This window comes from Alnus glutinosa, chromosome 3 (genome assembly GCF_958979055.1).
Source record: "Alnus glutinosa chromosome 3, dhAlnGlut1.1, whole genome shotgun sequence".
Classification (NCBI taxonomy): Eukaryota; Viridiplantae; Streptophyta; class Magnoliopsida; order Fagales; family Betulaceae; genus Alnus; species Alnus glutinosa.
The window spans coordinates 11,803,329-11,819,573 of record NC_084888.1 but is presented as its reverse complement, the minus strand read 5'-3'; the positions used below and the strand labels follow the sequence as shown (position 1 = coordinate 11,819,573).

The 16,245-nt window shown below is 36.6% G+C and overlaps 2 protein-coding genes across 2 annotated transcripts in view; both read left to right on the top strand.

Moving 5' to 3' along the window:
* The window catches only part of LOC133864783 (uncharacterized), a 36,533-nt gene extending 32,896 nt beyond the window's left edge, over positions 1 to 3,637 (top strand). Inside the window, exons 10-11 of the mRNA XM_062301195.1 lie at positions 2,811 to 2,861; positions 3,049 to 3,637. Of these exons, the coding sequence (XP_062157179.1) occupies positions 2,811 to 2,861; positions 3,049 to 3,099 (102 nt within the window). The 3' untranslated portion in view covers positions 3,100 to 3,637. The remainder of the gene's footprint in view (positions 1 to 2,810; positions 2,862 to 3,048) is intronic.
* A 1,402-nt stretch (positions 3,638 to 5,039) lies between these two features.
* LOC133863054 (uncharacterized) lies at positions 5,040 to 15,938 on the top strand. Its single transcript, XM_062299028.1, has 16 exons — positions 5,040 to 5,302; positions 6,215 to 6,813; positions 7,989 to 8,118; positions 8,229 to 8,430; positions 8,768 to 8,854; positions 8,950 to 9,009; positions 9,110 to 9,196; positions 9,560 to 9,631; positions 9,847 to 9,902; positions 10,280 to 10,365; positions 11,554 to 11,644; positions 11,739 to 11,896; positions 11,990 to 12,081; positions 13,828 to 13,908; positions 14,747 to 14,820; positions 15,415 to 15,938. The coding sequence occupies exons 2-16, from the start codon at positions 6,255 to 6,257 to the stop codon at positions 15,488 to 15,490; spliced, it is 1,911 nt and encodes a 636-aa protein (XP_062155012.1). The 5' UTR covers positions 5,040 to 5,302; positions 6,215 to 6,254; the 3' UTR covers positions 15,491 to 15,938.
* Positions 15,939 to 16,245: the final 307 nt, after the last annotated feature.

Sequence of the window (16,245 nt, the reverse complement as noted above, 5' to 3'; positions counted from 1 at the left end):
AAAGATTGACTTGGTACCTCCGTCTATTTTTCCGTCCTGCCACATGTTAACGTCTGAGGGTTGACACATGGCACAATATAAAAAATAAAAAATAAAAAATTTTAAAAATTAATTAAAAATTAAAAATAATAAAACAAAAAAAAATTGAAAAAATAAAAATAAAAAATTGATAAAATTCATTGAACCTTACTCTTTCACAAAAGGCACCTTAAGGGAATGGGTTTGCTCAAGGTTTATAAAGCCTACAACTCCGGTATACCTTGACAATGTATGACTCTTAACACGCCCCTTCATGTGTGGCACTATTGTCCAAACACGTATACAACATGAGGAAATGTCCAACATTGTCTAAGGTCCTGAAGATCTAATACCATAATAAAGTTCATTGAACCTTATTATTCCACAAAAGGCATCTTAAGGGAAGAGGTTTGCTCAAGGTTTATAAAGCCCACAACCGAGGTATACCTTGGCAATGTGGGACTCATAACAAAAATAAGAGGGGTGGCTCCTTGACCGGTTTGGGGTGGCCGAAGAATAAAAAAATTGAAGAATGAGGTTTTGGCCCTTGGGGGTAGAGCTGAGCATAGGGCTGGGGGGGGGGGGGGGGGGATGCCCCTTTTTTGGCACCGCCATGCACCCCTGTGGGTTGTGAAAATCGCACCCGCAAACCGCACAAAATGGGGAGAACCTGTGCGGGGTGGGGGCGATGCGGTGCGGGTTGTGCGGGGATATGCGGGTTTAATACCTAGATCTAGAAACATGAGAAACCAAACCAAAGCTAGATTTTCTCAGGAACCAAACAAGAAAATCAAATTCAAACAATACCGGATTCAAACAAAATCAGATTCAAACAAGAAAATCACAAACAAATCACAAAAGCCAGATCAAGCAAATCACAAAAAAGGGATGAGAGGCCAGTGACCTCAGGATCGGCAACTCGGCAAGGCCTCTTAAAGCGAGTGTCGACGATCTTCCTGCCGTTCCCAGTCTCCTCGTCAACCCTGATCTGGAGCTTCATGATGTCCCCACAGAACCGGTGACTCGGCAAGGCCTATCAACTTTCATAATTCCATTGGAGCAGACACAGCACAATGGAAATCGTGAAGAAGAAGAAGAGGCGAAGGGGTGCGGGGCTAGGGTTTAGGAAGAAAAGAAAGGAAAAAATGTGAAGAGGGGGGGGGGGGGGCATTGCTAGGGTTTTTTGTTTTTGTTTTTTTTTTTTAATTGTGTGGGGCGGGGCGGGTCCCCAGGGTTTTTAAAACCCCAACCTGCCCTGCACGGGTATATCATTTTTGGACCCGTACCCGCAAAAAATCAACTAAAACTCGGGATTTTAGGGGCGGGGCGGGTCCACGGGTATTTGATCAACCCTACTTGGGGGTGGCTGAACCACCCCAAAGGGCCAAAGAAAAAAAAAAAAATTGAAGAAGGGGTTTTGACCCTTGGGGGTGGCTGTTTGGGGCTGGTTCAGCCACCCCTAAGGGCTAAAACCCCCTTCTTCAATTTTTTTTTTTTATCCTTTGGCCATGGGTGGCTGAACCACCCCCAATGGGGTGGTTCAGCCACCCCAGACCGTTCAAGTGGGAGCCACCCCCTTGGCTAAAATGGGCACCCCTCTTATTTTTTTCTTTTTTCTTTTTCAATTTTTTAAATTAATTTTTAAAGATTTTATATATATATATATATATATATATATATATTGTGCCATGTGTCAACCTCTGAAGGTTGACACGTGGCAGGACATTAAAATTTGGACAGAAAAATAGACGGATGTACCAAACCAGTCTTTTTCCAAAATCCATGTACCATCTGTGAAGCGAAATGAAACCGAGGTACCAAAAAATAAGTTTTTAAATCACATGTACCAAATATGTATTTAACCCTTTTAATTAACCGTAAGGGGTTAATATATATATATTTTTTTCTTATAAGAAAAATATTAACCCAAAGGGGTAGTTCAATTGGCTGGGAACCACGTCTCATGAAGCAAAAGTTATTAGTTCGAATTTTTTATTTCCCCTCCCTTTAGGGTCAATTACTTATTTTATATATATTCAAATTAGCAAACAAGAATGTGAGTGGTGTGAAGTAAAATATTGGGAATCGTAGATGAGAATATTTATAGGTTCCATTTTGCAACATGGCCACATAATCTAAACAAACCAGGCAAGACCATGCCAAACTTTGTCCAACCTGAGCTCAAAAGATTTAGCATAGGTTATGCTCAGGTTGAGCTGCTCAGTCTAAAATTTTGACTTTGATTCAGATCCAGGCTGAGGTTGTTACTGCTTGAGCTGGGCCTGATTTGACCTCTAATCCAACCCAACCTGTGCGAGTGCAACTCTAAGGTCCTATCCTACTTTGATGAGAGTAGTGAGATGGCTAGTGGTAAAAGTAGCAACAAAGAGATCATAAATTAGCACATATGTTGTAGTAGGAAATTATTTCCCTGCAGTAAACTAGAAAAACTTCAACTAGATGATTTGATGAGCCCTAATATGGTATTGTCAGTGATGGTGTGAAGCAGATCACTAAATCCTGTTATTACCATAAAATTACTATTTTCATTGAATTTTCACAATAATGCAAGTGCTTCACTCTCATCTAGGGTACTTTGATTTTTCTAAATTTTAGACAAGCACATAGAGCGTCAGTTATAATGCTGTAAAGTTTTTTCTTGGGCTCGATATTTCGAGCTGACATATTTGGGGATTTAGTTAACATCTCTGCCAGTTCACAATGCTTATATTAGACTTTATACACACTTTCTTTGTATTTATCTAATATTTTCTTTATACTTGACCTTGCAGAGACATAAAAGGCTGAAAAAAATATTTGTTGTGCTTCATGAAGAATTAAAGGTGATTCTTCCAAATTTTTTTCATATTTGAGTCACTTCCATCATTTTCCTTTGTGAAGTATTTTTCTTGTATATCCTTTGCGCATTTTGAAATATACTTTACTTCTAAAAAAAAAAAAAAGTATTTTTCTTGTATTTCCTAGACAAAAAAAAAAATAACTTTTTGTATCTATTCGTGCATATTGCAGAACCTCAAGCAAAGGATTAAAGACTTTGCACTCTCATATGCAAAAGATTGAAGAGAAATCTTATGCACTCTTGTATACAAAGAAGGTGAAGTCTCCTAGGACTTGGAAGTTATCTGGGGAATGATCAAGGAAGATCACCAGAATGCAAGTTCTGCTTCAGAGATGGAGGAAGAACTTTCTCTTCATGACCTTGAAGATGAAGGAAGCACATCAGAATGCAGAAATTGCTACAAAGAAAGAGGACTCCTGCCCGGTTAGACTGGATGTCCACAACTTTTTGGTTCACACCCCATAATTTAATTTCTGTATATACATCTTGTGCCCTTTGTATATTCCTCTTCTACTCAGGTCTGGCTTTTTGTTTTTGTTTAGCCTGACCTTGTCTGGGCATTTGGACTCTTTTTTTTTTTTTTTTTTTTTTTTTCACCAAGTATTTGGGCATTGGACTTTGTTACGAATTTTGTGGGTATTTGTATATTCTGCTTATCTTCGGGAAATTCTTCAATTTTTCCAAAGGAAGACAAGGAGATACGAAAAACATATCTTAATTGTTTGGCCACTACATGAAATCCATTCCTCACTTCTTGCATATGGTACGATTAGATTAATGTAATTTCATCAACTTATGGTCCTGTCAATTTCTGAGAAACTGAAGGAAACTAAATGACACTTCAAGGCTGTGTATCTTATGATTTCTTTTTCCTTGGTCTCCCAATAGCTAGCAAATATAGGTGTGATAGCGCACAACCGAGCCTAATTTTCTGCAATTCTGAGCAGGTTTTTGTTTTTGCCTCAACCTTAAATAACTGAAGGTCAAGTTAGATCGTTTATGGGGGGCCCTAATGTCTCATCAGTTATAAAGAAGGCCCTCTGTTATGATTGTGTAAAATTCTCTGTTGCTTGCAAGTATGGTTTGTCGTTGACTTGTTGCCCACCAAAAAAATTGGAGGTAGAAAAAGGAAAAATAATGAACAAAGCTATGGAACTTGGGTGTACGTCTTTTTGTTCGAAATGTATTGGCCTTATATTTTTTTTTCCTTTTTATTTATTGTTATTTTAATAATTTAATGGTGGATAAAATTAAAAATTAAATATAGTATTTCCACCTGAATCAACATATATTTTTTTGGTTTTACGTCCCGTAATTCCTCCTCGGTCTGCCTTGGACAGAATAGCATAACAAGTACAAGTATACAAATATTAGTCTAGTAGCAAAAATGTGGTCTTTGTTATTAATACGTTTGTTCGGGTCCAAAATGATTCAGCATCCGCACGTTGGACTGGGTCTTCTTTCACGATCTGTAAAAGAGAAAAAAGGGGTCGTAGTAGGTTGTCGGTCCTCTGATTTTAGGATACTACGACACCCAAATCAATGATTCTAAGCTAAGGGCAGAGAAAATGGAGAGAGTAAGGGTGAGGGAGCTCCTTCTTAGGGAAGGAGCCCCCTCTTGAGGGCGTAGAGAATGGAATTTAGATTTTATATTCATTACCCGAAGAATGAGAGGGGGAGGGGGGGACCTTATAGGTTCTCTTGGGCCACTTTCTGGCCTTTGTAGTAGCAGTCTTCTGTTTGGGCCTGGATTAAGCTATTGGGCCTTAGTAACAATGAGTTTTACATTTGACTGGTCCGTGAGAATTTTTAACCCCAACAGTGGTAATTATGGCCTTTTGAGAGAAAATGACTATAATAACATGTATTTTAGATGTATGTCACCATAATAGATTGAGTTTTTATTTTTTATTTTTTATTTTTTTATAATAGACTATTGAATTGAGACAATTTCATCCGACCCAATTAAGAAGAAAATTTTGTCAAAAATAAATAAATGGGGTCATAACGATCTATGTGCTTCTCCACCGTATAATAGAAAGTTGTAACACGCGCGCCAGAAAAGGCCAAGAAAAGTTTCTCAATCAGAAAATGCCACTTTTGCCCACCTTGTCCTCGTCTTACCCCAAATTTTGCACTAAAATAATAATAATAATTACGGTTATGTAGTCTAAGAGGAAACTTCACATAAAAAGCTCTCTCTTTTTATCTTCGACTGCTACAGTCTCTGTTACCAGTGAATATAGGAGCAGGAATCTGAATCAAGAAGAGCACGATCTCACTCCTTTAAGTTTTCCTCGGCTAAGGCATTTAAAATTGTAAAAGAACGAGTTTTGCGGAAGAAACTGAACAAGTGCTCAAGGACCAGTCTCAGACTGCAACTTGGAAGTGTCAAAGTTCATATATTTCCGTTGTATAATTAAGGTACGTGATGATATTTCTTTGTTTGAACTTCTGGGTATTCCTTAAGATAGGAAAATAAGTTCTGGGTATTCTGGAAAATCAACAATTATCGCTGTTTTTGGTTCTGGGGTTCGTAATTTTTCCCCAATAATTCGTGGGTTTTGAATACTTCTTTGAGATTTTTTTATTTTTTATTTTTTTTAAAAAAAAAGTTTTTGTGGGTTTTGGGCATAATTGACTGGTTAATTGGAATTTGAGTTTTGTAGTGTTTTTTGAGGATAGTAGTTTGGATACTTGAGAAAGTGAGCAGTACAAATGAAATTGTAATTGGGTTTTCTGTTTTTTGTTGCTTTGGTTTCCAACAATTTGCTTATAACATATCTAATTGTTCTGCTAGGCTCACTTGTGGGTGTTTTTCTTGTCCAACAATTACAGATGTAGATTTATGAAATTCTTTCCTTAGCTTGTCTTTGAAATCAAAAGGGTTGTATGGTAGTCTGAACTCGAAATGGTGTGGAAAACTAAGTATTGGTGTTAGAAATAAGCGGTAAGCTTCAAGGTTTGTGCAGTTCTATGGCACAATGTACATTGAATTCACATACAGTGGCCAGTTGACTCTGTATCTCGTATTGCAATTAATTTACGTGATATTTGATTACTGATTAGTTGGATGGGTAGTGTGTTTGTTGCATTTAATTTATGAATATTCTTTTGTGTGTACTTTCTGCTTCTATTGGTTTTGGAAAAATGTAAAATTCAATCCAACTAAGGACTATTGATGCTATTAGGCTCACTTCAGTATCGATCCAGTTAATGAAATATTTTAGATTCAAACCTTCAATCTCTTTTTTCTTTTCTATTTAATTAGTATATTAATCAGTTGATTGGGAAAGTTTTAGCCAGGCGAGTGATGTGGTGTCTTTCTGTTAACAGACTGGGTGAATTTAAGGTGGTGGTAAAATTGTCATGCTGAATGTTGCTCCCGGTAAGTGGGGTAGGGATGAATTCCACGATGGATGATATGAACCTGATTCAGCAGGCACAGAGGCATCACTTGGTGGTCAGGGAGCTAGGAGAAGAGATAGATTTAGAAATTGGCCCTGGGGATGATGCTTCATTTGCTAACACCCCGCTGATTGGTGGCCCACCGCGAGAACCTTCTTCAGAAGAGCATGATGAGACCAAGCAGATGGTAATGGTCTCTCAGATCCCCAGTGATGATCAAGATATGTCAAAGATGCAAACAGCAAAAAGGAAGAAGAAGGTTGTGAAAAGATGGAGAGAGGAATGGGCTGATACCTACAAATGGGCTTATGTTGATGTGAAGGAAGGGACAGCGAGAATTTTTTGTTCTGTATGTAGAGAGTATGGTAGGAAGCATAGGAGAAATCCCTATGGGAATGAAGGCAGTCGAAATATGCAGATGAGCGCACTGGAAGAACACAACAATAGCTTGCTTCACAAAGAGGCTCTCCGTCTCCAAATGGCCTCTAAGGATAAGATTATCGTTGACAAACCAATCTATGTTAAAGGTTAGTCATCTAGTTTTGCTAATTTTTACTGGGCTTGCATTGAAACCTTTAAGTGTTTGTCATAGGCTGTAGATTTTGTTGTGGAGATTATTACTCTGCTTTTCCTTTTCATTTTTGTTTTCTTTTTGGGAGGGGGTTCAGCCTTTATTATATTGATGGATTTTCTAGTGGTTGAACTGTTGCTAATTTAACTTGAGTATAATGAACTTTGTCTTCTGATGTTCGCTAGAGGATGAAGTTATAAAGACATTAGATGTAAGATGGACATGAATGTACTCCTTAATCATTCTGCTGGGAATTTATTGCTTGCCTTGGTTTCAAGTCTATTAACTTCCGTTAAACAAGGATACAAGGCAATTGAGCTTTAAACTATTTAGATCTCAATATGGGTGATTTTTTTGTAAGTAAATGAACTTCAATAAAAAGTGAAAGGACGTACCCAAGTACACAGGAAGTATATAAGAGAAACACCTATGCCTTGTTGTGAGAGGATTTAACTACAATACACTCTCTCTCTCTCTGTTTTTAGATCTCAGGGCACCAAGAGCCTTGATTAATTGGACCACTGTTAATACTTTTAGAGCATAGGAAATTTCCGAGTGAGAGAGGACTTGAGAATTATTGCTGCTATCTGACAATCCTACTGCAATACATTTGTTTTTCCTCTCTCTCTCTCTCTCTCTCTCTCTCTCTCTCTCTCTCTTACACGCACACACGTGGGAGAGGGGGCACCTGCGCTTACACATAGGGACATCTTTGTCTCTAATGCTTGATGATTAGATTACTGTCTTCAGGAAGATGAAGTATTCAGAATGATTGTAATTGCGAAAGACTGAGTTTGTACATCTTAGTCCCTACATACCTACATCTCATTCCACTGCATGCATAAGTGACTTTGATTTCTTTTGCTCATTGTAATGTAAAATAAGAGCACCTCTAAGTTGTTTTCCAGTGATTGGGTTTAGGAAATTTAAATGAATGTGTGGGAGCTTTCTAATTGATCCCTGCTGCTTCTCTGCAACTGAAACTCAGGCACAAGATTTTATTTGAACTTTTTGCAAAACATTGATGGCTGCGAACGTACATTGTGTCTCCTACATAATTGCATCATATAATCTTTTCTCTTTTTGATAACTTCTCCCTTTGGGCTATTTTGGCAATTCTCCTGAATGAAGCTCTTATGTCAAAAACTGCTGGATCAATCGTTGAAGCTGCACTGAAAAGGGATCCTCATGAGGTTGAATTCATACAATCAGTGCAAGAAGTTGTTCATGCTTTAGAAAGAGTGATTGCCAAGAATTCTCAGTGAGTTGCTTTAAAATGAAGTGCATTTACTTTTGTCCTTCACCATCTAAAGCAGGAGTCTACAGTCAAGTTTATGACAAATCTTATGAAGTGGCTTTGATATGTTTCAGTTATGTCAACATTATGGAGCGGTTGTTAGAACCTGAGCGTATTATTATTTTCCGAGTGCCATGGGTTGATGATAGAGGTGAGACACATGTCAACCGAGGCTTTCGGGTTCAATTTAACCAAGCATTGGGTCCATGTAGGGGTGGCATCCGTTTTCATCAATCAATGACCTTAAGTATTGCCAAATTCCTTGGTTTTGAGCAGGTATTGGATTATTTCTGGTGTTCATATTATTTGACTTCTCTCCTATAATTCACCATGCAAAGTTCTTGTCAAAACTTTTTCAAGTTTCTCCATCATTCCCATTTAAGTTGATTTGCATATTCAAAGGAATGTATTTAAAAACTCTATAATTGCTGCTACAAGCCAACTCTCACACTATTGTTCCTAGGTTTAATCTTACCGAGCAAAAATAATTATGGTAATAGTAGAAGTCAAAGAAACGGGACATCCTATCTAGAACAAGGATGAGGCTTTATTACTGGAAGTAACATATGTTTTGTGACTGCTCTATAATGTCTTAGTTTCTTCTTATCCACAGACTTTAAAGAATGCATTGTCTCCATACAAACTAGGAGGTGCAGCAGGTGGAAGCGATTTTGATCCAAAAGGGAAAAGTGATAATGAGGTAAAAGCTTCATTCTGTTAACTGATGATCTGCTACCATTAATTTTTTTTTTACCTTCCCTGGGATTTCTAAAAATTTCTCTTGCAAGCTGCCAGATTATGCGCTTTTGCCAAAGTTTCATGAATGAGATATATCGCTATTTGGGTCCTGACAAGGTAACTAGAAGAAAATTCCATTGCTCTTTCTGCTTCGATCTTTGCATGAATTGTCAATGCCTCAATCTACATATCTGATTTAATTCTGTATACATTTTAGGACCTTCCATCAGAGGAGATGGGTGTTGGTACTCGGGAAATGGGGTATCTGTTTGGACAATATAGACGTCTATCTGGTCTTTTTCAGGTTCTTAAAACTCCTGTAACAAGCTTTTTTCTGAAGTATACTATATATTCCTTCTTTCTTGTTGTTTTCCTCATCTTCTTGAAATACAACGTGCATCATCTACTTATATAAAAAAAATACAGCGTGCATCATCTACTTATAAAAAAATACAATGTGCATCATCTAATGAACCTCTACTATGAATGTTCTTTGGTTTATGTGATATTTTTACCCATCAAGTAATTTCTTCTACATAGAGTTACACATGCATATATTTGTCTGTATGCGTCTATTAGTTTTAGGTACTGCTTGTGATTATGCGCCACAGAAAGAAAATTAAGTGATTTATGTTTATGTTTTCATATGTATGCATTACTTATGCAGGGAAGTTTTACAGGGCCAAGGATATTTTGGTCTGGCTCTAGCCTTCGAACTGAAGCTACTGGCTACGGGCTGGTACTTTTATATTTCAACTCTCTGGTGGTCTCTGTGTGTGGGTGGGTGGTGGTGGGTAAATGCGATGGTGCGTGCATGGCTGACTATGCACCTCCATCAGTGTGAAATCCCCTTCCTTTACTAAGTATCTGTCTCTCTAGTTGGTGTAATAAGTTCCCTATGTATGTCTTGTTTTCAAAATTTTACTAGTGAACAACGTTCTGATGCTTCTGCAGGTTTTTTTTGCCCAGCTCATGCTTGCAGATATGAACAAAGAACTCAAAGGATTAAGGTTTCTTACTCAACTTTGCGAACTTTTCAAAGATAGTCTTGATTCTAGAAGTTGATAGCATAGTCTAGGAATTTTCTACCACATTTACCATAGGACACTGCATTTTTATTCTCACTATTTTGATAGCCTTATGGAGGTTTAGCCTTCTGTTTGAGATACAGATATTTCGAGTTTTTGTAGTTCATAAAAATATGGGATGTTGTATGCTCACATTTCTTAAAAATAAAATAAAAAAATACATGCGTTTTTTTATTTTGCAATTTATTACCGTTGATTTACTGAAAATGAGCTTCTTCATGATGTTGTTAATTTTGGTACTGATTCAAGGTTGTCATTCAAGTTCGTTATTTTGAAACATTTGTCTGAATTCCCCCCAGATGTGTTGTAAGTGGTTCTGGAAAGATCGCATTGCATGTTCTTGAGAAGCTTGTCGCATATGGTGCTCTTCCCATCACAGTATCTGGTAACTTTTTCTTCTCTTTTTGTACTTAATACGTTAGTACCACCTAACCACATGATGGGGCTGATACTTACTAGGGTGCCTTCAATTATCTTAACCCCAACCCTTGATTTAAAGGGAAAAAAAAAAGTGCTTTTTGGCCTGGAATATGTGATCTGCACCCATCACTAGTAAAGAATATAGATTTTATATTTAGCAGTGATTTTGCTGCTTCTGTAGAAGATGTGCAAAATTGTGTTCATGGTTGGAAGTTTAGTCTCATTGTGCGTTGAAACTAAGGTAGCTAAAGGTGTTTAATTGTTTTTGCTTAGACAAGCAATTTATGATTAATAGGTGTTTCTGCATACACATGTTTGTGATATTTCCTTACCATCTGTGTGTTCTTGTACGTTATTTTTGTCCTGGTAATAAGAGTAGGGTGCATGAAATTATCATGTCATAATCGATTTGGCACAAATTAGTGATGCAATTCAATCATATTGAAGTTTTTAATGAAATTATAAATATTATCATAGTGGCTTGGTTTTTTAACCTCTTACTTGATCCGTGGTGGATGTAGACGAACGATTAAGCTGGAGAATTTTGAAACTTTGATGCTTTATATACTTAAGCTAAATTCTAGTTTACTGCAACTTAATTATTTTACCGAGAATCTCACTTAAGTATTCGATATCACGAATTTTTGGAAGCACATTCGAAAGGAACTTTAACTGACAGAAATTTGACAAAAATGAAAGCTCAGTTGGACAATTTACCTTGGAACGTAAAGTTGGTCAACATTGGATTAACAATAATCTAATTTCATTTCTCTTCTCTTGGGCAGGATTGCTTTTATATCTACTATCGTAAAAATTGATCAAGTTTGACTTGAAATAACATGGGTTTTTTCCAGTTGCATCTATCAATAGACAAAAACAAAATCATAATAAATAAATAAATAAATAAAAAAAAGAGGAATTTTTGTCCGTCTCATTTTGTGTGCCTATAAAGTTTGTAGATCTTTTTTGTAATGTCACTTCAATCAGTATAAAATTTGGAGAACCTGGTCTACATTTTTGCTAATTTCATAGCTCTTCTATATAACTTTTATTGTGTTTCGGGAATTAGGACTGGATTAAGCTTTTACAATGAGTAGGTACTACTGATAAGAAGTCACATAAATTACTGCTTTTCTGACAAAATAATGAACAGATTCAAAGGGGTATTTGGTGGATGAGGATGGATTTGATTATATGAAAGTACAATTTCTTAGAGAGATCAAAGCTCAACAGAGAAGTTTGAGGTGTGTGTTTACAACTGTCTTTTTATGTCTGTTCACCAAATTGCTATCTTTAAAAGCTTTAAGCTGGCCATGTTTATACATGTGGCATCTGCAGGGACTATTCGAAGACTTATGCTCGATCTAAGTACTATGATGAAGCGAAACCTTGGAGTGAAAGGTGTGATGTTGCATTTCCTTGTTCTTCCCAAAATGAAATCGATCAAGCTGATGCAATTAATCTGGTCAATTCAGGTTGCTGTATACTAGTAGAAGGTAGTAATCCAACGCATTAAGGCTTTTAATTTCTTCTAATTTTTAAATTTAGTATTGCTGATAGTAACCATGTCACAATATTTTGTATCCTAGGTTCAAACATGCCCTGTACCCCTGAGGCAGTTGATGTTCTGAGAAAAGCTAATATCCTCATTGCTCCTGCAGTGGCTGCTGGTGCTGGGGGGGTGCGATTTCAATTTTTCCAATTTATGCATAATAGATGTGCCCTTTTTAGCATGTACTAGAACAATACTAGATGAAATTTATTTGCACACTCATATATGCTTTGATTATCGTGCTTTCATTTAATTCAATTTTAAACTAAATAAAAGCCTACTTGTTTCAACTATAATATATTATGGAGTTTACAAATTTATAATTCAATCTTTAATAAAAAGGATGCAAAGTCTGAAACTTCGGTTTCTATGAAAGTGGATTTTTTTTTTTTCTTGAGGAAGTTTCTGGGAAGTATAAAAATTCTCACTGTTGTGCAGACATTTAATGATATGGAAGAGTAACTTGTCATATTAACCTAGTGCCTAACTTGGAGCTGTTCTAATTCTTGTCTTTTCTTTTGGATTAAGTCAGCACTTATTTTGTTTCTTTTTCCCGGCTTTTATTTGGAGATGACAATGGGATTTCCACTTTATATAATAGGGATGTGAAGGAAAGGAATTTCAAAACATAAATTACCAGGCTTCTCATGGAAGTACTTTCTGAACAACAAATGAGTCAATTTTCTTAGACATAAGAAGTAGCTATTTATGTGTCAATCTTGAAATATAATGGCACAAGGTGTGGTAAGTAGTTGTATTCAGTTTGAGACAGTCATAGTAGTGGACTGGTCGTGGATAACTATGTTAAGGGGATGGCCAATTCCTTTTAGGCAGTGCAGCAGATTAATGCTTATCATATTACTCTCATTGGTTGTGAGAGTCTGACAGTATATTCAACTGTAAGCAGTTTCACTTTGGTTTGCCTAGTGAGAGTTGCAAAGCTTTATATGGCCAAAGATATTCTCTTAAAACAATCCTTTGAGTCTGATAATCTATTTGTAGCAATTTTAATTTGACCTGCCAATAGAGATAGGCTCTTTCAGTTTTTAAAAAAATGAGGGACTCCTGATATTTATTAAATCTAAGTTTTAATGGTCTGAATTTCATCGTTTCAACTGATATGTAACCAAATAATTTGATTGCTAGGTTAGATCTTTCAAGGAGATTCTGGAGAGTTTTCTTTCTTTTTCTTCCCCCTCTTGAATTTTGCATTTTACTGTTTAAAACTTGAATCCTTTTGGATGTCATATTAAATATATGTTCTGGTTGAGATTTTGCTTAAAACAGTTTTATTTAGACTTGACTATTTGGTGGTGATAAAATTGAAATATATGGTGCATTGAACAATCATTAGTAGTGGAATGGTGTAAATTTACTTTATGGACTGGTAGGGGTCCTTACTGAACCTCACTTATAGTTCTTAAATGGTATACCCACCAGTGTTTCAATTCAAAAGGAAGGCAGACTTCTATTTTTGTCATTCGGCCTGACAGTTTTTGGCATTAAAAATCATTAGGTTGATGCTCAACAAAGAAAAAAGAATTCTTGTTGAAGTATTTGGTACCTTACATGAATCTAACCACAATGCAATTTAGAACTGCTGGAGATGTAGTGAATGTTTGGGTGATATGATAATATATATATAATGCCAAAGCTGTAATTTATGTTCACCATTTGACCACTTCACTGATTTGCTTTTGCTTTTACGACTATGCTCTCTTAAGCTTAGTTGCATTGAATGTGAGCAACTTGAATGTGGATGACAGAGCTGACTGTTTAGTTGCAATTCCATGTTATTAAGGGTCTTGGTTATTTTTCTCACCTCTTATATATTTAGTTTTTCATATGCTAAATATTTAATCTACTTGGTAGCAGGTTGTTGCTGGAGAACTTGAATTAAATCCTGAGTGCAATTTGATTCATTGGTCAGCAGAGGACTTTGAGTCGAAATTGCAGGTTAGGCTCTATACATTTTTATCCTTGGTGGTATGGATAATTTCCTAACTTGAAATAGTTGCAAGAGTTCATAACTACTACCAAGTAGTAGTGCCCACTTCTTATGGCTTGGAGCAGTTTTGCCAACCAACAAAGTCTATATAATTGACTTGTTCAGAAGTGGATTATTCACATTCTTTGCAGAAAAAATAACTCCAGAACCATTCAAGCCAAAGGGGTTCACTAGATTGGGTTTGATGCATTTCCTTGATTATTGCTTCTTGTTTACCTGAGTGGTTTTCCTTGTTTAGTTGGAATTTCATGGTGAACCTATATTTTAAGTCAACGGGGGAGTGTATGACCATGTTTTTGTTGAAGTTTTAATATATGTCTTGTTGCAGAAAGTTGTAATTGGAGGATGGATCACTGGAAGCATAATTGTTTGTGAAGTTCTACAGATAGATTAGAACATCCAAGCCTCAAGACCCTTTAGTATGACCTATTCTGTGATGCAGCTAAAGTGTCTACCTCTTTGCATACAGCAACAGATGCACATAAAAGAAAAAGATTGTTATTAGGAAAATGCAACCGAACAGGATTAAGTACCCTTTGGTAATCAACTATGTCATGGAGATTGTTGTAAAAATGTCTGTGTTAGTGCCGCATAAAGTTGTCAAAACCATCTTAGGATTTTCATGAGTATCATTGTTTGTTCTAAGAGAGAGAACGTTGTTTTAGCTCCATTTGTGAACAATGTCACCTTTTGTTTTTAGAACCTGAGCTGATGTGGCATTTTCCTTTCTCTCTCTTTTTTTTTTAAATGATTTCCGATCTCCCTCGTGCAATTATTTATTGGCAGGAAGCAATAAAACAGACTTACCAGAGAGCCCTCAAAGCAGCATCTGATTTTGGTTATCAAAAGGAGAGTCCTGAGTAAGTGTTTTTTCATATCATGCCATCATGGCAATTGTCTGCTAATGTACTTATCATAGTTGGTTGTGCTCGTGTTGTCCGTATACTTATTGCAAGTGCCCTAGGTGTGAAAATCCCATTCTAATTGAATTAGCTTGGAATCAAGCCTATTAAATGATCTACCTACTCAGGTGAGAAATAGACATTGCATCATTTTGATGAAGATACCGTGATATTGGGTTATTGTGGACCCTGAACTAAGTAATCTCTCCTCTGCCCTCCTGGGTGAAAAATCTCTGCTTGTTTGGTTTTAACTGCTAGGGAACTGGTCACCATTTTAATGACTTTTGGTTTCCCAATTAGACAGCCTTGCAATGGATATTAAAGGGTTTTTTGATTTCTTCCAAGTCAATAATAATATATTGTTTCTTGTACCCAACTTACCCATGTAGTGCATAGTATTTGTTCTGTTTATCAGCTCTAATGGCTTTTTGGAAAGTGTGACCACCAAAATAACAGCTGATGAGTGATATTGTACTGTGTCATTGCCCAAAAAGATTTCTAAGTAGTTATATATCTGTTTTTCTCATTCTCTTTCTTTTACTTGTCTAACAGAGCTTTGGTACATGGAGCAGTCATCTCTGCTTTTTTGACTATTGCTCATGCTATGACCGATCAAGGATGTGTATAGAACTTGAGAATACTGTACAATACTTTTTCATGTTTCCCAAGTCTGATTTCTGTCATGTGAACCTATGAATGTCTACGGAGAGGTGCATCTCATTATTGGTGGCAAGCTGAAGATCATACCAGTGGCAGTGGGGCATCAATAATATCGTACGGAAACTTTTGAGTTGATGACAGAAACGTTGAAAATCATAGCAGATTTTGTTTATAAGCATATATGTAATCGAATGTCTTGAGACTTGGGAAAAGGGTCATTTGTGAAGAACAATTGGGGATGGATACATTTGATTAAAGAAAAATGTGTAGTAGTTCTAGTGGTAGAATAGGAAGAAGTGCCTCCAATTATTCTTGGGCCACTTAAGAGATATGCTTATTAGATGATTGTTACCATCTTGTGAAATATTTAATCAGTTAGATTGGAAATAAAATTGAATTACGAAATTGTTGTTTCATCTTGTACGTTCTTGGAGTAAATTAAGATGGTCTTCTTATCCAGTCCATTGAAGCCCGGGTCTTATGGAAGGGTGCCCTGGCACGTGTGTGTGTGTGTACATCATGTGTTCCTTAGCAACCATACCTGCCAGTATTTTTCCTTAGCAAATACAAAGGGAAAAGGCAAAGGAGAAATTTAACACAATAAGGGTGGGGTAACCCAACAAACACCCAAGTACAACCAAACAGTGTTGCTGGATAATCCTAAAAACTATTAGGAATGGGCCAAAAGTTTGGTCCAGCTCATTAGGTTCTTAACTAAGCCGA

Bases quoted from the DNA above. Each gene is read 5' to 3' on its own strand.
- LOC133863054 (XM_062299028.1), top strand. From the start codon at position 6,255: ATGTTGCTCCCGGTAAGTGGGGTAGGGATGAATTCCACGATGGATGAT. The intron at 9,903-10,279 runs GTTTCTTACTCA...AATTCCCCCCAG, and splicing joins AAAGAACTCAAAGGATTAAG to ATGTGTTGTAAGTGGTTCTG. The intron at 13,909-14,746 runs GTTAGGCTCTAT...ATTTATTGGCAG, and splicing joins ACTTTGAGTCGAAATTGCAG to GAAGCAATAAAACAGACTTA.